Source organism: Acomys russatus, chromosome 16 (genome assembly GCF_903995435.1).
Source record: "Acomys russatus chromosome 16, mAcoRus1.1, whole genome shotgun sequence".
Classification (NCBI taxonomy): Eukaryota; Metazoa; Chordata; class Mammalia; order Rodentia; family Muridae; genus Acomys; species Acomys russatus.
Genome location: NC_067152.1, coordinates 6,563,562 through 6,590,177, shown reverse-complemented (window position 1 = coordinate 6,590,177; position 26,616 = coordinate 6,563,562). Strand labels below are relative to the sequence as shown.

Genomic DNA, 26,616 nt, shown 5'->3' with positions numbered 1-26,616 from the left:
CTTGCCTAGTGGATATATGGTGGCTTGGGTCCAATCGCTGGAGTCTGGATGTGGTGATAAAAGCCTGTAATCCTAGCACATGGGAGGGAGGCAGGGTGACCATAAAGGCTAAGTCATCCACAGCTACACACTGAGTTCTAGGCCAACCTCAACTACACGTGCTTCAGGCCTGCTCTTTTCTGAAGGAAAAAGGAGGAGCAGAGGATCTGGGGGAGAGGGAGGTACATGGGAGAACTAGGAGGAGGAGGAGGAGAAGGGGAGGCTGTGGTTGGGATTTATTGTATAAGAGAAGAATAAAGAGAAATGGAAAACAAAACAAAACAAAAAACCCAAGGACATTCAAAGCTACCATGGGCAACTTAATGAGAGTGACTGGAAATAAGAGGGAAGGAGTGAGAGAGGCAGCAGGTGACGGGCGCTGCCATGGAGCCCTAGTGACAACACACCAGTCAGGGCGGACCAAGACGACTGATCCCATGAAGTCCTCTAGCTCCACAACTGTGGCAAGGCACACGTGTGCAGCCCCCTCCCCCGCCCCAGTATCATGTGCACGTGTGTGTATATATATATAGGAATTAATAAATAATTGTTTTAAATAAACAAAGAGGGCTGGGGACAGAACTGTGCAGTAGAATGCTACCCAGTGTGTATAAAAGTTGTCTTCTTGTTGTTATTAAGGAAAGGAGAAGTGTTGTTTTTTGTTTTGTTTTGTTTTTTAAGAGGGCTATGATCAAAGAAAGTGTTAAAGATATGTGAAGTACTTGGGCTAGTAAGGATGCTTAGTCATTTAGGAATGTAGCCACAGTGGCAGGGAAGTTAGGAAAGAAGTAAATCCAAGGGTCTTGAAGGAAGGATACAAAGTGTGATACAATTAAGAACATCTGTTGTAATCCAGGCCTCTGCTGTCATCAACAGAGCCAAGGATGCCAGCAGCAGCAGCTGTTTCTACAGAAGACAATGGAATCTACTCCAGGCCCGTCTAATCTGAGGCGAGGCCTGTAGTTGTGCACACACCACGCCCTGCAAGCATTCTCTGGCCCAAATGCTACTTAAATCACTGTTGAAGTTCCCAGCTTGAAATGTCAGTTATGTGTGTGACTGATTCTCCATAAGACAAATATCTGCAAGGATTCCACATTTATGTTTTCAAATCACTCTGGAGTATAAAAATAAAAATTATAAAAATGATTTTAATGCCACATTAGAAATGTCATCACATAACTTCCATTGAATAATACTAATTTCAAAAGCAGATAACAGGCACAAACAGTAAATCAAAGGTTTAAAAAAGAAGAAAAAGAAGAAGTGGCAACCCCTCCCCACCCTGGGGGTGGAGATTTGCTCTACAAAGCATCTTGTCATCCAGTGGCCAGCTAGACAAGTCAGTCTTTGCTATTCCCCGTGACATGTGTTTGAGTTGCAGTGGAAAGGAAATGTGTCATCTGTGGTTTGGTTTTAAAAGTGGAAAGCTAGCTGTACATATCCTCTTTAAAAAAGCTGCAGATTTAAGTAACGTAGTCTCCAAACTATTCTACTTAAAATAAGAAGAAAAGAAGTGATTTATTAAATAAAGATTGTGGCAGAGCATTTTGAAAGGTAGGTTATACATATGGCTTTTATTCCTTTTCACTTATAACTCTGTTCAGATTAGCGTGCAGGAAGTGTTTTTTCAAAGATTTGTAAAACTAACAATCTAACAATGCAGACTCATTATGTTTTTTTCTATCCTAGTATGAAAAATTATGTAAACAGTATAATCAATTACAACTAGAAAATTTTATAATTATTAACATGTAGTTTTAAGTCAGGATAAGAAAGGACCTGAGTTTGGACTCAACTGAGTTAAAAGCTTTTTTTTTTTTTTCAATTAAGGAAATACATTTCTCATTACTAAAGCTTAAGTGCTACAAATCTGGCTAAAATGATGAGACAAAATACAAATCCAGGAAGTCAAAACCTTGCTAACCCAACCTGGCTTTTGGTGCATAAAACAGAGATGTAGGAACAGTTCTCATTCTCTGGCATTTGTGAGCGTAAGAGAAAGTTCCATTTTGTCAGCAGCTTGTTTACTGGGGCATAGTAGCACATCTGGCCGAAGACAATCAACAGCAGGCCTATTCTCTGTCCCGTGTAGAATACAGTGGTCTATACTGCATTGTTGAATGAGCTAATGTGATTAAAATAACCTACTTTAAGTAATTTTAACATTGAATACACACATCTATTCTGGTAGAAAAGGACGGACATTTCTTACAACTCAATCAATTTAAAGTGATTTTTTTTTTTTTTTTTTTTTTTTGTGAATGACTACAAAGTATCCAGAGAATCCCATCACTCAATTTGAAGATTGAGCCAAATATGAATACTTTTATACAAAAGTCAGAGCACTGTATCTTTTATTGGGGGGGGGGCTGTTTTAAGACAGGGTCTCTCTGTGTATCCCTGGCTGACCTGGACTCACTTTGTAGACCAGGCTGGCCTCCATCTCCCAAAGATCCACTTGCCTCTGCCTCCCGAGGCTCGGGATTACAGGTGTGCACCACCACACCCGGCTAGAGCACTGTTTCTTTAAGTGGCTACCAACAGTCATAATCCCAATCTTGATCCCAGAACATCAGACACAGGTTTTCTACTCTTAGTATAAAATATTCCTCAAAAGTTAGTTTCCATTAGCATAATTTACTATATGCTATTTTTGTCTGTGCAACCATAATGTATCTCACCTGTGTTTTCCTTTTCTTTCTTTCTTTTTATTTTATTTTATTTTATTTTATTTTTTTTGGTTTTTCGAGACAGGGTTTCTCTGTGTAGCCTTGGTCTTCCTGGACTTACTTTGTAGACCAGGCTGGCCTCAAACTCACAGCGATCCGCCTGCCTCTGCCTCCCGAGTGCTGGGACTAAAGGCGTGCGCCACCACGCCCGGCCTTTTTAAATTTTTTTTTTATTAATTTATTCTTGTTACATCTCAGTGGTTATCCCATCCCTTGTATTCTCCCATTCTTCCCTCCCTCCCATTTTCCCCTTATTCCCCTCCCCTATGACTGTGACTGAGGGGGACTTCCTCCCCCTGTATATGCTCATAGGGTATCAAGTCTCCTCTTGGCAACCTGCTGTCCTTCCTCTGAGTGCCACCAGGTCTCCCCCTCCAGGGGACATGGTCAAATGTGAGGCACCAGAGTACGTGAGAAAGTCAGACCCCACTCTCCACTCAACTGTGGAGAATGTTCTGACCATTGGCTAGATCTGGGTAGGGGTTTAAAGTTTACCGCCTGTACTGTCCTTGGCTGGTGCCTTAGTTTGAGCGGGAGCCCTGGGCGCAAACAGGCAGGGTTCTTAAGTCTTAGAATAATCTAGTGTTTGCTCTAAGTCTCCCCACATTCATACTCTGAATATAGTAATTCTTTCAAGAGTTGTCTTCCAGAATTCAGGAGACAGAGGTATGCTGATCTTCAAAGAAAAGAGACAATTCACTTCACCAAAGGTGCCGAATACTTCTTGCTAAGTTGCCTGGACCTGGGGCAGACATGACAGCCCTTGTGAGATCTCTAAGCAGATGGCTGATAACAAGAGCAAAGAACACAACTTTGTACTTTGAAATACTGGCATCTAGGAAGCTCTGAGCCCAAAACTGACTGTCAATTTTGAGAGGAGACTGAGATGAAAGCTGAGCATGTGCTACCACAGGGCTGCACTCCGGCTGCCGAATCTCAGCCTTCTAATATTACCATGAGCTCCTGTATTTCTTTCATGTATTTGTGTTAAAATTGGGGGGAGGGGCGGAAGGAAGCAGGGGGGGGGGAGAGAATGTTAGTTACAAAATGACAGCAAAGGTGCCTGCCTTTTATAGAACTTTTTGAGCACAAAAGAAATATTTTGTTCTTCTTGATTCTAGGTTGAGGGAACAACCATGCCTCTGCTGTTTGGAAAGTCACAGTCAGCTAAGACAACAGGTGGAATAAGCAGCAGCCACAAAGCTGCATTCACAACGCTAGGACTAGATTCTAAGGCTGTTTTATCAGCACACTTGGAAAGGACACATTTCAAATTCCTACTTGATGTTCACTTGCTTTCAGGCTCTACCAAACTCCCACCTCCCTAACGCATACATACACACAAGCCACTTGTGGTTACTTTGTACTTTCAAGGCCAAGTTCTCCTTTCCTTCAAGATGAGGGCGTGCTTCTCCGAGGGCTGCCACTTCAGTAAGAAGGAGCCTTAGATGAGGACTCACAAGCAGGAAAGCGGAAGCCTCTGACTACAGGCTGACTATAAGGAAGTCTACAGTGCTGCCTTAAGAGGGAGAAAATGCAGAGCTATAGTCCAGGCAAAAATGGTTAATAGATATTTGTAATGCTAACTTACAGCATCAAAACATGCAACAAAATGTAAAAAAATTTATATATAATCTAAGAATAAGAATGAATATTTAGTTAAAAAAAAAAAAAAGGAAAAAATTCAGTTGAGGGGCTGGAGAGATGGCTCAGTGGTTAAGAGCACTGCCTGCTCTTCCAAAGGACCCAGGTTCAATTCCCAGCACCCACATGGCAGCTCACTACAGTCTGTAACGCCAAGATCTGCCACGCCCACACCAATGCACATAAATTAAAATTAAAAAAAAAATTCAGTTGAGAAGATCCAATAGCAAACAGTAGGCATGGATTTCTGGTTTTCTTGTGCTATATCAAGTGCAGTCTCTCAAGTACAATCACTCCCCGTGGCAGGCACTATTCACCCACAAACTAACAACTGATATTGCTGTCTCAACAGATACCAGTACCGCTGTGGGCATGGAGCACACAGGACAGTACCTGCCTCTTGTTTTCCTAATGACAACAGTGTGTTCTTCATCTCCTGGAACAAAAGCAAACTCTACACATCTGTGGGCTAGTAATGTCACCGCCTGGACTTCCATTAATCAACACAGCACGAGCAGACAGCAGAGTGAGGACACAAAGCCTGCACCTCCTGCAATGGATCACAAAGTGAGTGCTACAAATGTGCTGGCATCATCTCCCACTGTGCCTGTAGCCCCCACATCTACACTGAAGCCCTCTGTGCCCCATGCTTTCAGAAACAGTTCTCCAACAGTAGAGTTCAAAAGTCAGGAAGAAACTTTTAAAAAGGATGTCTGTGAGGAACACAACAGCAACATGGCCATCCTAATTTGCTTAATTGTAATTGCAGTGCTTTTTCTCATCTGCACCTTTCTATTTCTATCAACTGTGGTTCTGGCGAACAAAGTCTCATCTCTCAGAAGATCTAAACAAGCAGGCAAGCGGCAGCCTCGGAGCAATGGTGATTTTCTGGCCAACAGTGGGCTCTGGACTGCTGAATCGGACACTTGGAAAAGAGCGAAAGAGCTCACAGGCCCCAGCCTCCTGATGCAGTCTACTGGAGTGCTTACAGCCAGCAGGGAAAGGAAGCACGAAGAGGGAACTGAAAAACTCAACTAGACCAAGGTTTGGAAAGGGAAATGCAAAGCAGCAGCGAGGAAGGCCGAGTTAAAAATAAAGCTAGCTGGTGGTATTTCACATCAACATTTGCTCAGATGATCAAAAGTCTGACAGGCAGTTTAGCATCAAACAGACCAGAAAGGGAGATGTATGCCTGCTGAAGTTACTTAAAACTGCCTTTCTGTTTCACACGTCCTTTTTTTTTTTAAGTAAACAAAACAACAGCAGCTGAAGAAATTAACTAAATATTCCTGTTCAGCAGTGGATGACCTGTATGAATGTACTTGAACTTGGAAGAGTTCTATTAAGTCCTTAGAGCCAAGCAGATGCCACAATGCCTAGCAGGAGTCAAATTCCTAACGCGTACAGAATTCAACTGCATAATGCAATGAGACATTCTCACTGGATGATATAGAACCCATACCAGTTTGTATCTTAGCACAGCTAATGTTAGGCTACAGCTATTTACCTTTACATATGGCACAAGACAAAAGTGCTTTTCTACTATACATAATAATAAATTAAAACTTAATTTTGTACAATAAATGAAAAGGATTTTAGACAAAGCTGATAATGCATCTCTCATTTATGCTGTCTTAGAACATATTATAAAATAAGAAAAACAACAACACAACCAAAATAGATGAGATTCACACCCACAACAGATATTTTAGTGTTTAAGAAGAACATTTGAAGAGGCTGAAGGGATGGTTCAGAAGGGAGGGACTGACTGCTCTCCCAGAGGACCCTGGTTCTATTCCCAGCACCCACACAAGGCTCACAGCTGGCTGCTGTAATTCCAGTTCCAAGGGATCCAGGTTTCTTTGGGCACCAGGCATATACATGATACACAGACATAAATGCATATACATAAAATATCCATACTTAAAATAATTTTTAAAAAGAAGAACATTTCTATTTTGTATACACACTGCTTACTGGAAGATTAATAACAAGCAATGGCCAAATGCAGTATCACATACCTGTACATGCCAACATTTTGGAAGCTCAAGTCAGAGGATTCTGAGTGTGAGCCTGGTCTGCAGAGTGAGATGCTGTCTCAAGCATTGACAAGAACAAAACTTAACAGTGCCTTAAAGCTGATTAATGGTTAAGTCTAAGGATACTAAGTATCTTATAAATGATCAATTTTCGTTTTTATTCTATAGAGCAGCATGAACAAAGGAAGTGAGGAGTGTGTGCACACATATGTGTGTGTGTCTCTGTGTGTGCACATTTGTGAGTACAGGTGCTCACAGAATCCACGTTGTTCAATCCTCTTCTGGAGCTGGAGTTACAGGCGAGTATGAACCGCCTGATGTGAGTGCTGGGAACTGAACCCAGATCCTTCACAAGAGCAGTATATTCCTTTGTTGAAGATTTATTTATTTTTATTTGAGTGTTTTACCTGCACATATCTCTATGCACAGTGTGTATACAGTACCCTTGGAGACCAGAAAAGAATGTCAGATCCTCTGAAACTGGAGTTACTCACAGCTGTGAGTCACCGGGTGGGTTTTTGGAATAGAACCTAGGTCCTCTACAAGAACAGCAAGTGCCCTTAACTGCCAAGCAGGCCCTTAACAGTTCCCTCTTAATTAGTGATTTGTCTTGGCTAAGTATCAGAATCAAATAAAAAATGCTAATGACAATACATAATTCCTATGCCCAACATCTGATTCCAGTTTTAATGAGCTGAGTTGCCAGATAAGTACTGGGTATTTTTTTCCCTAACTACTTAGATGGTATTACCCTTGACCATTAAATTCACTTTTGTTAAGCTGTTACTTTGCATATCTAGGTTACATGTTTAAATGAACAGTGTGTTGAGAGGCACATGACCTCAAATTTATTTTCTCTCTTTTTTAATGTGTATAGATGTCTTGCCTGCATGTGTGTCTATGCACTGTATGTGTGTCTGATGCCCACAAAGGCAAGAAGAGGGTATCCGATCCTCTCTGGGACTGAAGCTACAAATGATTGTGAACTGCCATGTGAGTGCTGGGAATTGAACTTGGTCCTTTGGAAGAGCAGTCAGCGCTAATTGCTGATACCAATTTTCTACTAGTTAAAAAAAAAAAAAAAAAAAAGTCAGCCCCTAAGCCGTAACTCACAGCCATATCACATCAGATAAAGCACCACGTCAGCAAAATGCAAAAGTAAAGCAGAAGAAACACAGGGAGATCCTAGAACACTGACGTCTTTTGTTTCTCTTGCTATTTCTTCTGTTTCTTTGTTCTAATCCCTTTGCTTTTAGAAGGCAAGTGGGTGGGGTGAGGTTTTGTTGTTTGTTCTGTAACTCAGGTTGGCCTCAAAACCACCATGTATGGGATCTCCAACATACCCGAGCCTCCTGTTCTACCTCGTAAATGCTGAGATTCCAGGCAAGCATCATCATGCCAAGCCCTGGTTGTCTTGTCAAGGGTAAAATGGCCCTGACTGGAAGTGACTATGGGTAGTGATCCTTCTCCCATTTTGTGCAATTTAAAGATCTGAGGTTGAGTTACAGAATACAGAGCGATATTAGCTCAGTTATTCTCATTGAGATAACTTATGAACAAATACTTGTCAGAGGAAGTTAAAACATAATAACCTCTTTCTAAAGCTTTCTAAAGAAAATGACTAAAAAACTCCTTCCATATCAAATATATTGGTCAACTATTTTCAAGTAAGGCATAGGAGTCTTATGTACTCCAGGGATATTTAAAATCTATTACTTGATACTTGGTTTTAAGGCACACATCCTGAGAATGACACTTAATGGGAGCTTATGAAAAAAATAGTTAAAAGTGTTTACACCTTCAAAGTGTTCTAAGTTATTTTCTAACAAAATCATTTTTATTTTCTACTCCTGGATATAATGATTATCATCTTAATCCAATGATTTTTAAAGTAAATTAAAATAGTTAAGTAAAAGCTTCCTAACAGCACTTGGGAGGCTAGAACAGGGAGGCTGAAAGTCCAGAGGCAATCTAGGTAACATGATGACACCTTGTTCTCAAAAATAAACAAAGCTTCGCTCCCCCCAATAAAGAGTTACTTTATAACATTTTTATTACATTCTATTACTTTTAAGTCTTTTTAAGTTAAAAACTAAGTTATAATAATCTATGTTCCTTGGCAGTGATCAGGGAAAGTGTCCCACATGTTGATATGTGCTGTTTCTAGTATACTGTGCACAGAGGAGGCATTTACATTATTTAAATCCCATAATAAGTCAGGGATGACAGTCTCTACTTTTCAGATGAGGAAGAGGCTAGAAGAACACTTGCTTAAAGAGGCTTTCATTCAGAGACTCATACTCTTCAATATACTTTCTTATTTTAAAAAGCACTGGGGCACTGGAAAGGTGGCGTTCTTCCAAAGATCAGAGTCCGGTTGCCATCATCTGTGTCCAGGCAGCTCACCACCAAGAGCAGCTCAGCCTCAGGGAATCCAGAACCCTCTTCTGGCCTCTGAGGGCACCCACACATATTTGGCATACATATGCATAAAAATAAAAATGTCTTCCTACTAAGTATTGAGGCAAAGGTACAGCACAGCGGTAGAGCTGTGCCTAGTATATATGAGGCTGTGTGCATGATCCACAGTACCAACATCAAATTGGTGGGAATAAGCTACTTACATACTTTTACTTATGCTCTGCCAATACTTTCCTTGGGGGCTGTCAGTGAAGAAACAACATTAAATTAAGATGCACTGGTACCTACCATGTGAGGCATCATCTTATCCAAGCTCACAATATTCCTAGGTTGGGACACTGCATCAGAGGAGGAAATGGTGACTGAACAGGGCACTGACTTGCCTAAGATCTAAACATCTCACTTCTTCCAATAAGAAATCCCCCTAGAGTCTTCCCCAGGATACATAACTTCTCGGCAGGACTCCATCCTACTTCTTTAGATTACACAGTCATGTGACTGGAGAGTAAGGGATATTTACTGACAAGCTTCAATTAAGAGCACTTAAGTTATATAGACTAGGTTTCAAAATAAGCTCTGTTGAAGGAACACATTTCTTAGTCATTCTGTGGCTTATTGCACTTCCTGTAACTGCTGTTGATAAACTTCCTCTGCTGTAGGAAACCATTTCAGTGTGTTAGAGGACCATTTTTAATCTGCACAGAACCACCCCTTTGCTTTCTCAGCCAAGTCACCAACATGTCCTGCTAGAACAAGAATTTACATTCTGCGAAAGAATTTCACAGGTAAGAACACCCTGACATAGGCCATCTGATTTCAGTTTTGCGTATGTGAAATTTATTTTAAAAACCAAAATATCATTAGTGGGTTTTAGTTGAATTCAGCTCTCAACAGTTTAAAGATCTCTACAGAAGATGTCTGTGGCTCTGCTGTACAGATTTTTAAAAGCTTATATTCAAGGTTGATATTGTCTGAAAGATTTTCATCCAAGTTTTAGTATTACTAGCCCTTTGAAGTGTACTCAGTCAAAATATTTGTTAGCATTACTTTAATAATTAAAAAAAAAAAGCTAAGAGTTAAAAATAAAACTAAATTTTTTGACTGAATTTACAACTTTAAAATATTGTTTAAAAATTCTAGGGCTGGTGCTACAGGTCAGTGGCAGGGCTTGCCCTACATGCAAACGGCTCTGGGTTTGATCCTTAGTATCACAAGAGAGAAGAAAAAAAAAAAAAAAAAAAAAAAAAGTCTAAGTAAAAAAAAAAAAAAGTCAGGGTTTCTATTAAGTAGCCCAGGCTGGCTGGCCTCTAACTCAGATCTTTCTGTCTCAACTTCACAAGTACGGTGATTAAAAGCATGCACCACCATACCTGGCCTGAATTAAGTGTTATTTGCCTAACCTTTTTAGTTTATAAGCTATGAATGGTTATCTTTGTTTTGACTTAACTTTAAAAGAAATTAGATAGATACTTATTATGCGTTTTTTGTATAAAAGGAATGTTGTATTTAATAATTGTGACATAACAATTAGAGGTCATTTAAAAAGCTCCAGAAAGCAAAAATATTATGATAAAGAGAGTATGTGTGTGTCCACATCATCTACGTGCTTATGCCACATACCCTGAGCTGACCTTTTAGTGAAGAATATAAAACACAGAAACATCCACAGAAAGAACATTTTATAGGAACTTGTTAGTATATGCAAAAAGATATGTGCCTTGTGACTAAATGTAATAATAACAAATAAATTAAATAAAGATACATAGAGATTTCAAAGATCTGCAATCCCAAGGAAAAACAATTTGGAAGTAGGTTAGACCCTATTCCAGTACTTTATCAACACAAATTTTCCTTATAGCAGTCTGGTTTGAATTTTTTTGGGGTGGGCGGTTTCAAGACAGGATTTCTCTGTGTAGCCTTGGCTGTCCTGGACCTCTCTCTGTAGATCAGGCTGGCCTCAAACTCACAGATCCACCTGCCTCTGCCTCCCGTGTGCTGGGATAAAAGGTGTGCGCCACCACCATCAGGCTTGGCTCATTTATTTATTTATTTATTTATTTTTGTTTTTGCTTTTTTGAGACAGCGTTTCTCTGTGTAGCCTTGGCTGTCCTGGACTCACTTTGTAGACCCAGCGGCCTTGAACTCACAGAGATCCGCCTGCCTCTGCCTTCCAAGTGCTGGGATTAAAGGTGTACACCACCATTGCCCAGCTTGGTTTGAATTTTTTAAAAGCAATATATGTTACATAAGCTAAAAAAAAATTTAAAGCTCATATTTGTCTAAAATAGAACTAGTCTCAAGTTTAACAGTTTCCATGCTTTCAACAAGTTCCGATAAAATTCTATTTAGATGTATCATGTGAGTGATTCTGAACTTGTTAAATAGAAATCTGATGCCTTTTAACGCTCAATCTTTAAAGAAGGACCACAAAATTTTCAATAAACTGTAATTATGATAGCTCACATGCTACCCATTTGAAACTCTTAAACTATTTCCACAGACTCTTGAACTGATGTGGGTTTTCTGGTTACTTCTTTTCCTACCCTTTATGTAAGCCTAGACCCTGTGCTACTTACACAGTCCCAGAGGCCACATACGTGTCTTTTTCTGACACAAAGCCCTTCTCATTCACAACTCTGCAAAAGGCTCCAGCATGAAACAACAGAAGCCAAGAGTGCAGGCCAGCATGCTTCCCTGCCGTTGCCAATGCTTAGAGCTGTGACAGCTTGCCATGTCAGCCAACTTTTCTTTTTCTTTTTTTCCTAATCTGGAAGATTAAAATATGACCACGTAGGTCATGCAAGTAAATCCTGTTACCCCAGAATTTTCTAAGTGTCCAGTAATGGTATTTTGGTGGTACCCGGGAGTCAAGCTAGCCCTGAGCAGCACTTCAGTCCTGGCAGTCTGTGACTACTACATGCCCAATACCATGGGTTCCACTTTCATTGTCACTGTGCTTAAAATACTGATTCACTAAAATAATGCACATTTTCCTTTTTAAAAATTAAAAATAACTGTTCAGGAAAAACAAAACCAAAACGACAAATTTAAACCTCAGGTTTTAAATACAGAGAGGCATGTGTTGTTATAGCAAAGTTGAGAAATCTGGATTTTCCTGGGCAGGAGATTAAAGAATTTCTAAGAAAGGTCCTGTACAGACTGTGCATAGGTTCTCTACAGTTAGCAGGCATACTTGCGAGTAGTGTGTGTCAGGGAGGTGAGACCGGGGCGGCAGCAGCAGCAGCAGACAGGGAACCTAGGGTGAAAGTGTGCTTCAGATGGTTCACCCCAGCCTTTCCATGCTGGAGCACGAGCTCCTGTTTGCTCATTCTTGTTCCCACATCCAGGCCAGAGAGAGCAAGTAGCAATTCCAAAGCCTTTCACCCACACCAATCCTCTCTCCCCAACTTCGTTTTACCTATGTTAGTCTTCTTCAGTAACTTCCTGAAAACTAATAAGCAACTGCCATCTCCAACTACTCCTTTTTCTTCAATACCTTTTCTAATTGACTGACCCTGTCCCACAAATCTGGTGCATCCTAAAATCTTTTTTGTGGAATTTCTCTTTAGTGTTCTTTACAATTTTTTTTCATTCCCATTTCCTGTCTATTCTAAAATTTAATTCCTTTTCTAGAACCTGCCTCAAATTCAGCTGACTATCACCTTTTCTCTGCAGAAATACTGTGTACTTTTAGGTACATGCCAGGCACATAGTTGGCACATACATGCAATAACCTTGTGTATCATAGGTAATAACGCCGGCTTCATTAACTCTGACAAGAGTCAGGCTCCCCCTCCACAAAATTATTAGATCTCAAATTTCTTCTTTTGTCTTGATACTCCTTCCTAGACTATTCTGAACTGCCATAGTGGGACTCTAACAGATTCTAGTACTCTGCTGCAGCAGGTCCTAGGAGGGTACAGAATATTAAGTGATGACAAGAGAAAGCAGTAGGATATTTGAAAAATGGGTTTTGGTTTTACTGCTGCTCCAAGTAGAAACATCAAAGTGACATTTCTAACTTCCTGTTGACACTAGAGGTGATGAACCTATCAAAATTGACCTTACAAACCAAACTGGGTTGTATAATTATGCCCCGGTTTTGGATGGTTCTTCCTCTATTTCCTTTTTCAGCTAACTAAAAAGAGGAACTGTATGGTTTCTTTATTTTAAGCAAAGTCACAAAAGAGGAAACATTTTTAGCTGGAGACAATTCGTGGCCTATATCTTCTGCTGCTTTGGAAAGCATTTTCTAAAAAACATTTACAAAATGAAACTGAACACCATTTTCTAACCAGTCCTTTTTTGGGCAACCTATAAGAATGACTGTGTGGAACGGCATGAATGACGGACATCTAGAGATGAGTCAGACCGTCATATCCACGCCAAAAATTTCAAATGTTTCCCTTAAAGAACCTTTAAAAGGGGAATAAAACCCAGAATTTACCTAAATTGTATTTTCTCTTCTTATATTATGGTAGAGGTCTTAATAAAAAGCAGAAGTAAAATGGCAAACAATCAAGAGTTCTAGCACAGATTAAATATTTACTGAGCAACTAATACAAAAGGTATAGGGAAATCAACCTAAGAGAAGATGAAACAGTGGAAGAAAAGAAAGGATGCCGACTCTGGAATCACAACATCCTGACACACGTTCTCACGCTGTCACTAACAGTCACACCCTAGACAAACTGCTTAATTCATTCCAATTTGCTTCTGTGAAGGTTAAATGAAATAAAGTATGTAAGTTACAAATTTATAATATATTCTATGTAGATACTTTTCTTCCTTTTTTTTCCTCCTACCTTTGTGGATTAAAAAAAATCCTGAAAAAACCCTGTTTAAGGTGATAGGAATAATAATAAAAAACATGAAAACAACATAATAAAAACCACAGTTACTTAGGCAACATGAGCGAGGTGCATTCATGAAGTATTACTGAAAAAACCAGGACAGCAGGAACTGAGGAGACTCAGGAACAGCTATTTGTGGCTGTGGTCAGTCCCAGAGAACTTGGGTTAAGTGGGGGAATTTAAATTGAGGTCTATGAGATGAAGACAGGTTCAGACATGTAGTCAGCAGGGAAGAGGATTGGGCAAAGATGAACACATTTAAAGAAAGTGAAAATGGCATAACTTAGTATGTTCAGGAAGTAAGCAACCAGATCATGTATGCTTTAAGGGTAATTAACCAGCACCAGCAAAGAGACTTCAGAGAGCTAGTTTAAATTTCAGGGTTCAAGCACTAGACGGAAAATATAAAGTAAAAGACAGACAAAGAAAAAACATCTCTTTCCTTGAAAATACAGGTCCTTCTGGCTCAAGCGTGTGATCCTGGCAATCAGGAAGTTGAGGCAGAAGGATCAAGTGTGAGGCCAGCTTGGTCTATACATGGAGACAGTCGGTCTGTCTGTCTCTCTCTCGCTTCTTCCCTTCCTCCCCTCCTCCCTCCCTCCCTCCTCTTCTTCTGTTTTTTCAGACAAGGTTTCTCTGTGTAGCCTTGGCTATACTGAACTCTCTTTGTAGACTAGGCTGGCCTCGAACTCATGGCTATCCGCCTGCCTCTGCCTCCCGAGTGCTGGGACTATAGATGTGTGCCAGTGTGCTTGGTTTTGAGACAGTTTCTTAAAACAAGAACAAAAACAAATAGGAAGGAAGGAAAAAGGGAAGGAAGGAAGGCAGACAGACAAACAGGAAGGGGTGTCATTTATCATTACTGTTGTACTATACTAGTGGTAGATGGTAAGGAAATAAGAACTACTTAAGTTGTCAAACCCTTTTGTTATACCTTTGGGGAGAGAGAGAGAGAGAGAGAGAGAGAGAGAGAGAGAGAGAGAGAGAGAGAGAGAGAGAGAGAGAGAGAGAGAGAGAGAACAATTTCTTATCATAAGTACCAAGTGGTATCTAAAAGTCTGAGATTTTCCCTTCCTTAGAGTTAAGACAGTACTGCTATTTCAGACAACCCAAACTGTCTTTTGGTCATTTCCAGAACAAGCCCATTATAGTCAGCATTGAACTAACTGTAAAGTGCGAGAACAGAGAACAGCAAACTTAAGTGACTGTACACGTAGAGTTAAGCGGACAGTGTTCAGCTTCAGTATCTTTGGGAAAACTTTCCAAAGTTCTCCCAGGCCAAGTCAGTTCCTCTGTTCATCTACCGAGCATGAGGAAAGATCAAATTTCTATAACTACTTTTATTTTTCAAGACAGGGTTTTTCTATGCTGGCCTGCTGGCCTGGAACTCACTATGTCTATACCAGGTTTGCTTCAAACTCACAGCGATTACCTGCCCCTGCTGGGATTAAAGGCGTGTACCTGGCTACTGAGATTGCTTTTTTACCTGCTAATTTTTACCATAAGAATTTAAAATACTTGAAAACAGCAACTTAAAAAATATCTCAAATCTAGATCAGGCTCTGACACAAAGATGGCTGTCCAATACCTGAATGGAAGTAGCAGTGGCTTTACTTATTTGACCAAATGGGCGAGAGAGTCTTAACTCACTTTAGGATTTTCTTTTTTTTACTTTCTTTTAGATTTTGTTTTTATTTTTCATTTTGTATGCTGATGCCTGTATAGACCAGAGGTGTTAGATTCCCCTGGGATTGGAGTTACAGACAGTTGTGAGCCTCCCAATGAATGCCCTGGGAACTGAACTCTGGTCCTCTGCAAGAGCAGTTAGCGCTCTTCACCGCTGAGCCGGCTCTCCAGCCCTACTTCTCTAAAATTTTAAGGCCAGAATTTAGAGATTATTTGACTCATCCTTAACCTAAGACAGTTCTATACATGGCATGGAGCGCAGATCAATGACACAGCAACGGTGCAGCAGGAGCTCAGAGGAATATGGACACGCTCGGGTTTGTTTTTGTTTTGTTTGGAGACAAGGTTTCTCTGTGAGTCACTGGCTGTCCTGGAACTCACTCTGTAGACCAGGCTGGCCTCGAACTCAGAGATCCATCTGCCTCTGCCTCCTGAGTGCTTGGACTAAAGGTGAGCACCACCATGCCTAACTGGAGTGTTTATTAATTATGCTAAATTTGTAAATCATGAGATAGTCATATGACGTGTCCACTTAGAAATTATACAAATGAACTCAGAACAAAGGAAATTTAGGTTGGATGCACAGGTTTGGTCATTATGGCACAAGGGTGAGTGAGAGTGAAAACTTACAGAACCAGGAAAGGTAAAGAGAGACTAAATATTGATTATCTATATAGAAGACAGGAGAAAAAGAAGAGCTCAGTAAAATGGTGTGAAAAGAAAACTATGTTACAAGAGCTACTGAAATATTGGTGAAGGAATAGTAAGGTCAAATGTGGTGAATAGAGAGGGGAAAAAAAGGAACAGAACGTAAAGACAACAGTGTAAGGCACTGTGGTCACTGGTGTTCTTTGTAGAGGCAGAACCGCTTTATTCCTAGGAATAGAGAGAAACAAAATAGAGAGCGCATGGCTCAGCAGGTTGAGTCTGCACACTCAAGACAATATGACACCAAGGAGTGGAGTCTAGGCGGGCTGCAAGGTTAAGCAGATGTTCTTTAAAAGATCTAAGAATTCTTCCCAGGAACTCCAGCTGCAGTGCACTACATTCTGTCAAGTAGAGACCAGAGTAAACACTAACCAGATGCCTAACAACTTTATTGCAGGCATTGCTATGAAGAGTCGAGTATAACTAGACTCTAGATGATAACTATCTTTCTTTTTTCCCTCCTTTTCACTATGAAATCACTGGTAAAGAGGAAACATTCTAATATGGAATTCAAGTATTTCATCTTAATTTTGCTTTGTCAATACCTGAACAGCATGCTTTTCTCAGAGACAGAAGCAATTACAACAGAGCAGCAACCACAGTCTACCTTGCTTACATCATCAGTGTTATATGTTGCAACTAATTCTCAAAACGCAGCTACAGCACGGAATGCTTTGAGTCAAACAACACAATTCAGCAACACTCCTTCTGGACAACAACTACCATCTGCCCAAACCACTCCTGGACAACCAACACCAGCTGCTTATGGCTCTCCAAGACCACCTGCCTATAACATCAGCAGACAAGCGATATCAACAGCCAACAACTCCTTCCCACAAACATCACTACCTGGGTTCACTTCGGCCAATCAAGCATCATCTTCTTCCCACAATTCCACCAGACAACCACCAAGATCGCTTCCTTACACTTCCACACAACAGCCACCACTGCCTGCCTCTACCCCTTCTGAAAAGCCAGTACTACAGACTATTGACAATCAACCTACAAAGTTATCACCTACTTATTTACCTAGGACTGACAATTTACCAAAGAATACACCCTCACCACCTGTTACCCCAAAACCAAAGAGTGGCAACGGAATTGCACAAAATGCAATAGCTGCCATATTAATTGGTACAATTATGATTTCTATGTTGGTAGCTATATTCATGCTTATACTGTGGAAATACTGGAGGAAACCAGTTGTCAATGATCAAAACTGGGCGGGCAGGTCTCCATTTGCTGATGGAGAAACCCCAGACATGTGTATGGGTAACATTAGAGAGAGTGAGGTACCCACAAAACGCTCATCAGTTGTTTCACTTATGACCTGGAAACCAAGCAAAAGCACATTGTTAGCAGATGATTTGGAAGTTAAGCTGTTTGAATCAAGTGAACACATTAATGATACCAACAACCTCAAAACTGAGAATGCAAAAGATCAAGTAAATGGTTTATCAGAAGACAGTGCTGATGGGTCAACAATTGGTACAGCTGTGTCTTCTTCAGATGATGCAGATCTGCCCCTGCCACCTCCCCTTCTGGATGTGGGTGGGAACCTATCAGACAAGCCCACAATGAGAATTGATTCTCTTTTACCAAATGATTCTACCAATCTCCAACCATTTCCACACAGTCTAAATCAAGTGTGTGAAGATGATAATTCCACGATCAAACAGTCATTTCCGCCACCCCCTGACTCAGTTACCTCACCTCTGTCAGCAGTAGATTCTATAAACAATCAAGAGTGCAAACAAGAGACTAGCCCGGAGTTCTCTACTCCTGACTCCTACCAAGATCTCACTGACTCCCTGCCACCTCCACCTCCAGAGCTACTGTAAAGCGACAGTTTACATTCTAGCCTGTCATCCATCCTGAGATGACGCAGTCCCATTCCTGTCCTCATGGTACTACACACATACCATGACAACTGGCAGCTGAGTGACCTCTGTTTAGGAACTACCTGACACCTGATTGGTGCCATGCATACGGTAGATTATTACAGTGGTACGCTTGCCAGCTATACAACTTATTTTTAAAGCTGAATGTCTTTTATATATGTGAATGATAGATATGTCAGTAACACCAATTTAGAAACATGCGATCTACATATACTTATTATTACCCAACAGATTTTACCCTTGAAAAGCTGTATATAAACTTATCTTGAATAAATAAAATGCTGTTTTCCATTTCACAATTTGTTGTGCAGTAGAAGTGAGAAATTTTAAATAGTCCAAGTTTTAATACTTCCGATATTAAGTAGATAATTCAATTTATGGAGATAAGAGATTAAAATATGTCTAAAAACAAGACATTTTCCATTTGGCTTTACTGGAAACACATGAACACAAAACTATTAAAACATGAAATCAGACTGCTGTACTGCAGAACATTCACCCTAAAAAAATAAGCACCTATTATAAAATGCAGATTTTTTTAATGATTAAAAATGTATGTGTATGAATGTTTTACCTGCATGTATATATACACACCATATGTAACGGCTGGTGTTTGAGATCAGAAGATGACACTGAGCACTAGTCCCCTGAACTGCATGGAATTACATTTGTGAGCTGCCATATTGAATCCGAATTCCCTGTGAGAGTACTAAGTGCTCTTAAGCACTGAGCCTTTCAAGTCCTTTCTTCTCTCCTCCTCTTCTTCAAATAACTGGAGGGGCAAGGAGATAGGCTGCATTAGGAGGCTGGGGAGGGGGGGAAGGAGACAGGCCACATTAGGAGGCTGGGGGGGGGGGGGAAGGAGATAGGCCGCATTAGGAGGCTGGGGGGGGGAGGAGATAGGCCGCATTAGGAGGCTGGGGGGGGGGGGGAGGAGATAGGCTGCATTAGGAGGCGGGGGGGGGGGGGAGGGAGATAGGCTGCATTAGGAGGCTGGGGGGGGGGAGGAGATAGGCTGCATTAGGAGGCTGGGGGGGGGGGGAAGGAGATAGGCTGCATTAGGAGGCTGGGGGGGGGAGGAGATAGGCTGCATTAGGAGGCTGGGGGGGGGGAAGGAGAGAGGCTGCATTAGGAGGGTGGGGGTGGGGGGAAGGAGATAGGCTGCATTAGGAGGCTGGGGGCGGGGGGAAGGAGATAGGCCGCATTAGGAGGCTGGGTGGGGGGAAGGAGATAGGCCGCATTAGGAGGCTGGGGGGGGAAGATAGGCTGCATTAGGAGGCTGGGGGGGGAGGAGATAGGCTGCATTAGGAGGCTGGGGGTGGGGGGAAGGAGATAGGCTGCATTAGGAGGCTGGGGGGGAGGAGATAGGCTGCATTAGGAGGCTGGGGTGGGGGGAAGGAGATAGGCCGCATTAGGAGGCTGGGGGGGAGGAGATAGGCCGCATTAGGAGGCTGGGGGGGGGGGAAGGAGATAGGCCGCATTAGGAGGCTGGGGGGGGGAAGATAGGCTGCATTAGGAGGCTGGGGGGGGGAGGAGATAGGCTGCATTAGGAGGCTGGGGTGGGGGGAAGGAGATAGGCTGCATTAGGAGGCTGGGGGGGGGGGGAAGGAGATAGGCCGCATTAGGAGGCTGGGGGGGGGAAGATAGGCTGCATTAGGAGGCTGGGGCGGGGGAGGAGATAGGCTGCATTAGGAGGCTGGGGGTGGGGGGAAGGAGATAGGCTGCATTAGGAGGCTGGGGGGGGAAGATAGGCTGCATTAGGAGGCTGGGGCGGGGGAGGAGATAGGCTGCATTAGGAGGCTGGGGGTGGGGGGAAGGAGATAGGCTGCATTAGGAGGCTGGGGGGGGAGGAGATAGGCTGCATTAGGAGGCTGGGGGACAGCTTGTGAGAGTCAATTTTTTTTCTCTTCCACGTCAAGGATTGAATTCACAACTTGGGTCATCAGATCAGACAGCATGCACCTTTATCCACGAAGCCATCTCACTGACACCAGAATATAGACATTTTTCTAAAATATTAGGGAAGCATATAAACTGAGCACCTACACAGAATCAAGTTTATGGAGAAAGGAAGAGAAAAAGAAAAGTGTGATTCTTGTTATATATTTTATACTTATTTCAAAACCAACTTTTAGTCTAGAATTGCTTTTAAAAATTTTGTGTGTGCATGTGCAGTGGGAGGGTGTCTGCGGAGGCCATAAGAGGATGTTAGACACCCTGGAACAGAAGTCACAGGAAGTTAGGAGCTGTCATCTAGCATGGGTGGTGGGAACTGAACTTGGGTACCCTAGTACAGAGCAAGCTCTCTAGACTGTTGAGCTAGCTCTATAGTCTTTTTAAATGTAGAAGTTCAATTTTAAACCATTACCTGACGATTGATGAGTATGAGATAGCAGATAGGTGTAGGCATAGCCTTTGTCAAAGGACAGGGGGTCAGTGGGTATTGGCTCACTTTGTGCAGATCTGCTCAACAAGCATAGCCTTCTCTTTCCTATTCTCACTGTAAGGCCAAGGGAAGAGTTACTTAGAGCAGGGACTCTGGAACTTTTCAGAATAGAATATAGTGTTCATTTGTAACATTAGTATTCAGGTACTAAAAATCCCATCCCCCCCCCAAAAAAAAACAAAAAACAAGCAGGCTCTTGGACAGTGGAGTTTTACTGCTACTACTACTACTATGAAATATTATATTTACTATAATAATAGATATTATATTTAATGTAATAATTATTATTGTTTGTGTTTTCTGAGACAGGGTCCTTTTATGTAACCATGCTGTCCGGGAACTCTCTATATAGACCAAGCTGTCCTCAAACTCCCAGAGACTCACCTGCCTCTGCTTCCCAATTGCTAGGATTAAAGCGATAGCTACTACACCTAGCCTAGGTGTTACGTTACATACAATGTTTGCCTTATCTCTTGCCAGCCATCTCTAACTTACTGACAATTAATACTTTTTATCTGTATAAACATCCATTCATGTGCCTTCAAATATCATGTAAGGCTAATTTACACTGTAGCACTCAGGAATTTTGAGAACTTCTTGTTCTTTAAGTATCCTGATTAATGATATCTAGGAGTTCATGTCTGAAATGCCAAGATCACCAAACCCCTCTCATTTCACATATAAGAGTACCAAAGGCTCTTTTCAAAGTTTTGCCCCTTTCAACACTTTCCTTAATGGTATCTTAAAAAACAACAAAGAAAAGAAAAGAAAAAGCACTGAGAAATACTTCTTAACTAAATCAGGAATTAGGAATTAACGGAGGAGATAGAGAGGTGTCTCCGTGGTTAAGAGTACCTGCTGCTGCTCTTCCAAATACCCAGGTTCAATTCCCAGCACCAACATGGCAGCTCACAACTGCTTCTAAGTCCATTTCCAGGAGATCTGATGCCCTCCTTCTGACTCCATGGGCATCAGGCCCACAAATGGTACGTGGGCGTACATATCCAGGCAAAACACTTATACATATAAAATAAGTGGGATTTACTTATTTGTATTCTATGTGTGTATTTTTCATGCATGCATGCATGCCTGTATACCACTGTGTGCCTGGTGCCTGTGAAGTCAGGAGAGTGAGTGGCCGAGTGGGTGCTGAGAACTAAGCCTGGATTCTCTATGATAATAAGTGCTCTTTACCACTTACTTATCTCCTCATCCCCAAATAAATACATCTTAAACAAACAGTTCAGGAGCTAGTGACTTGGTTATAGTCTTGTTGGATTTCTTTAAGCACTTTGCTTAGCTTTTCTCCTGTTCACTATATAGCAGATACTAGAGGTAGCTGGATTTTGTTTTTGTTTAAAGACATTCTCTACAGGAATGAAATAATTCACATTTACTGCAAGCAATTTCCCCAACCAAGGTCCACGGAAGCTGAGCAGTGGCACCCTGCTTAATCAGCAGGAAGAAATGAAAACCAATAAAAGAAATACACAAGAGAAGAAAATGCAGGAGGGAAACAAAAACCTCAGAGGAAAGATATAGAAGCTAGAAGCCTGTGGAGAGGAGAACAGGCAGGATGGTGAGGCGGCTCAGCGAGCACAGGTGCCTGCTGCTGGAAACACACATCAACGCCAGCAGTGCTGGCATACACCCTTAAATCCCAGCACCCAGAGGCAGAGGCAGGTGGATTTCAAGGCTCTACAGAGTGAGTTCCAGGATAGCCAGGGCTACACAGAGAACCCTGTCTCAAAAAAACAAAAAAAACCCAAAAAGAAAAAACAAAAACTAAACCACCAAAACAAAACACCTTTTAAAAAACCACTGGCAAAACTATTCAAGAACAAGGGTCATGGCATGCTGTTATTTGTAATAACAGAACAACTCAGATGCTCCAGTACAAGGCTGATCAAATAAACCATAGTATATTCCCCAATGCATCATGAAGTGAATAAAACAAGTCCCTGTCTCCTGAGATGGGGTAATCTTTAAAAAAGTAAGATATACAACAATATATCACAAAACGTTTACATGAGAAGACAGGAGTACGTAATACATACATGTTTTATCTGTTTTTCAAAAGAAATACTGTTAAGATGCAAATAAAAGCAGCTGGAGGGATCGAGTCAGAGTAGCACCACTCCTCTGCATATACAATTGCATCATTTGCTTGTTTGTTTTTTGAGACAGGGTCTCTCTGTTTAGCCTTAGCTGTAGCTGTCCTAGACTCATTTTGTCTAGCAGGTTGGCCTTGAACTCACAGAGATCTGCCTGCATCTGCCTCCCCAACTCCTGGGAACTAGCATGCGTTACCTCACTGGGCTCAATGACATAATTTTGACAGCCATAAAATCTAAAAACTAGTGGGGGAAAAATCAAATTTAACATTAGTCATGTTTATGACAAACAGAAAAGAATGACTTCAAATAATTCTGGGTACAAAACTGACTGTCCCTTTTCAGTCAAAGACTATACCTGAAAGCAAGCAGATAAGTTAGGAACATTCTAGAGAAAAAGTTGAAGGGAAGAAGATGGCTCAGTGGGCAATGGCACTTACTGCCAAATCTGACAACTGGACTTGATTTCAGGGACCTACAGATATTATTTGTGATGTTGGTGAACTTATATAAAGTATAATTAATGCTTCTGTTTAGCATCTAAGATAAAATGTAACAAATACTGTCTTTCTTATTTTTAAAGATTGATTAATTTATTACATATTCCACATACAGTGTTCTGTGATTAATTTATTACATATTCTACATATAGTGTTCTGTCTGCATGTATGCCTGCACATCAGAAGAGGGCACCAGATCTCATTATAGATGGCTATGAGCCACCATGTGGCTGCTGGGAATGGATCTCAGAGCCTTTGGAAGAGCAGCCTGTACCCTTAACCTTTGAGCCATCTCTCCAGCCCCAAATACTTGTCTTTTAAAAATTTTTCTTCTTGCCAAGTATGGTGGTGCATGCCTTTAATCCCACTATTTGGGAGGCAGAGGCAAGTAGACCTCTGTGAGTTCAAGGCCAACCTGGTCTACAGGACCAGCTTCCAGGATAGCAGAAGCTACATAAAGAGAGACCCTGTCTCAAAACTCAACTAAACAACAACCAAAAAAAGGAGTAATATACTATTTAATGTTCTCAGCCTTTAATAGTTAAGATCCCTGTATTTAAAATACACAGAAATGACAACCTCTTTTTCTGAGAAGTTAGTCATCTTTAATACAAAGTAAATATGAAATGAAAACCATCATACACACAGCACCAACCCTAATGTGTCTGGATATCTGGTCCACTGTTGGCAGAGCTGAGGGAGGGGTTATACACCTGGTCCACTGTTGGCAGTGCTGAGGGAGGGGTTATACACCTGGTCCACTGTTGGCAGTGCTGAGGGACGGGTTATACACCTGGTCCACTGATGTCAGTGCTGAGGGAAGGGTTATACACCTGGTCCACTGTTGGCAGTGCTGAGGGAGGGGTTATACACCTGGTCCACTGTTGGCAGTGCTGAGGGACAGGTTATACACCTGGTCCACTGTTGGCAGTGCTGAGGGAAGGGTTATACACCTGGTCCACTGATGTCAGTGCTGAGGGAAGGGTTATACACCTGGTCCACTGTTGGCAGTGCTGAGGGAGGGGTTATACACCTGGTCCACTGTTGGCAGTGCTGAGGGACAGGTTATACACCTGGTCCACTGTTGGCAGTGCTGAGGGAAGGGTTATACACCTGGTCCACTGATGTCAGTGCTGAGGGAAGGGTTATACACCTGGTCCACTGTTGGCAGTGCTGAGGGAGGGGTTATACACCTGGTCCACTGTTGGCAGTGCTGAGGGAGGGGTTATACACCTGGTCCACTGTTGGCAGTGCTGAGGGAAGGGGCTATACACCTGGTCCACTGTTGGCAGTGCTGAGGGAGGGGTTATACACCTGGTCCACTGTTGGCAGTGCTGAGGGAGGGGTTATACACCTGGTCCACTGTTGGCAGTGCTGAGGGACAGGTTATACACCTGGTCCACTGTTGGCAGTGCTGAGGGAAGGGGCTATACACCTGGTCCACTGTTGGCAGTGCTGAGGGAGGGGTTATACACCTGGTCCACTGTTGGCAGTGCTGAGGGAGGGGTTATACACCTGGTCCACTGTTGGCAGTGCTGAGGGAAGGGGCTATACACCTGGTCCACTGTTGGCAGTGCTGAGGGAGGGGTTATACACCTGGTCCACTGTTGGCAGTGCTGAGGGAGGGGTTATACACCTGGTCCACTGTTGGCAGTGCTGAGGGAGGGGTTATACACCTGGTCCACTGTTGGCAGTGCTGAGGGAGGGGTTATACACCTGGTCCACTGATGGCAGTGCTGAGGGAAGGGTTATACACCTGGTCCACTGTTGGCAGTGCTGAGGGAGGGGTTATACACCTGGTCCACTGTTGGCAGTGCTGAGGGAGGGGTTATACACCTGGTCCACTGTTGGCAGTGCTGAGGGAAGGGGCTATACAAACTTTGGAGCAAGGGGTTTAGCTGGTGGTCTTAAGGCCAATAGGGGTGGGCTTTGAGGGTGATAGCCTGGCTCTCCTTCCTATGTGACACTGCATATGACCTGATCCCATGTCACTGACCAACCACGCCACTCCCATGTCTCCACTACCCTGAGTAACTGATAGTGTGAGCCAGAGCACATTCCTTCTCCCTTCAGTTGCTTCTGCCAGGTATTTTTCCCAGTGCCATCAAAGTCCTTAATACAGACTAAGGTTAAATTAATTTTGAACCCATTAATTAACTAATTAATGACATAACATTTTATGGCATAATGAGTCTTCCTAAGAGAGATTTTAAGGTTTGGCAAACTTGAAGTGTAGTGCTGGGTACACTTTGAGCTGACAAGGAATGCGAACGGTCAAAAGCAAACCACTCTCCCCTCCAAAACAATTCTGCTAAATGCCATACTTCAAACATCATTTTTAGGGATCATGATTGACAACTAAATTCTGAAATCCATACAGAGAATCTAAAGTCCAAATGAACACTAAAAGTAAAGTGCCAATAGACCCCTAAATCAATAACAATCCCCAATGATGTAGACCCTTTTCGAGGATCACTAGTCTTACCTAGAAGGTGACTCCTATAGCTCTCTCCTAAGAAGATAAGCTACAGCTTTCATTACAATCAACTCCTTTTGGGATTGAAATAAAATAACAGTTCATGAAATTTAGTAGGGACTTTTCTTAACATTTAATAGGTTAATAATTGCTGGTTTTTAAATGGTGACAATTTGATAATAAATATACCTTAATTTTCTGGTTTTCCTTCTTACAATAAAATGGTCATTTGTAAATTAAATTTGAGTTTTAACTGATTATATAAATAATATATTAAGATATTTAAGATACCACAAATCTAGTCTCACTTTTAAAAATTCTTGATTATGGTTTTATCTTTTACAAATACTGCTGCATATATTTTTAAATCTATTAAGTTTATGAAAACATAAAATATAAATATGAAACACTGACTAAATGATTTGAAAATAATAGTTTTATTTATATTTTGAGACAGGGTTTCATTTATTTAGGCTGGCCTTGAACTACCTATGTAGTCAAGGCTGAGCTTGAATAGGTCTTTCTGCCTCCATCTCCTGAGTGCTGGGGTTACAGGTGTGTGCTGCCACTCCAGCCTTGGTACTGTTATTCATAAAATACACTTAATGATCTTTTGTACAGTCCCAACAATACCTCTGGAGAAAGCAATACTTTATCCATACCACCCAAAGTAAGTTTAGTTGGAAAAAAAAAACCCAACTCCCCTCAAATACAGAACAATGTAACCCAAATACGCAAAATACAAACAGTTATTTACCATTTGACTACCAATTCAAAGTCGAACATTGTGGGAAGAAAAAAAAAAAGCCCAAAATATTTATGTACAGTGGCACACATCTTTAACCCTAGCACTGGGAGGCAGAAGCAGACAAGTCTCCAAAGTGAGCTCTAGGCCAGCCAGGGACACACAGTGAGGCTGATTTTTGGTTTTATTGTTGTTTTAAGTCTATCTATCATCCTTATTTGATATGTAACTTGTCCTGGATTTTGATCACCAGCACTAAGGAAGGGGTGTGTGTGTTGGGGGAAGGAGGGAGCGTGACAACAACACAGCTGG

At 41.7% G+C, this 26,616-nt stretch overlaps 3 protein-coding genes across 4 annotated transcripts in view; 2 read left to right on the top strand and 1 right to left on the bottom strand.

The window, feature by feature from the left end:
• Window positions 1-26,616, bottom strand: part of Nf1 (neurofibromin 1) — a 243,776-nt gene that overhangs the window by 45,382 nt on the left and 171,778 nt on the right. The window lies entirely within an intron of this gene.
• Evi2a (ecotropic viral integration site 2A) lies at window positions 1,399-5,688 on the top strand. The gene is made up of 2 exons (XM_051158083.1): window positions 1,399-1,596; window positions 4,768-5,688. The coding sequence occupies exon 2, from the start codon at window positions 4,788-4,790 to the stop codon at window positions 5,451-5,453; it is 666 nt and encodes a 221-aa protein (XP_051014040.1). The 5' UTR covers window positions 1,399-1,596; window positions 4,768-4,787; the 3' UTR covers window positions 5,454-5,688.
• On the top strand, window positions 16,587-18,019 carry Evi2b (ecotropic viral integration site 2B). Its single transcript, XM_051158081.1, has one exon. It carries the CDS (start codon window positions 16,593-16,595, stop codon window positions 17,961-17,963), a length of 1,371 nt encoding a protein of 456 aa, XP_051014038.1. The 5' UTR covers window positions 16,587-16,592; the 3' UTR covers window positions 17,964-18,019.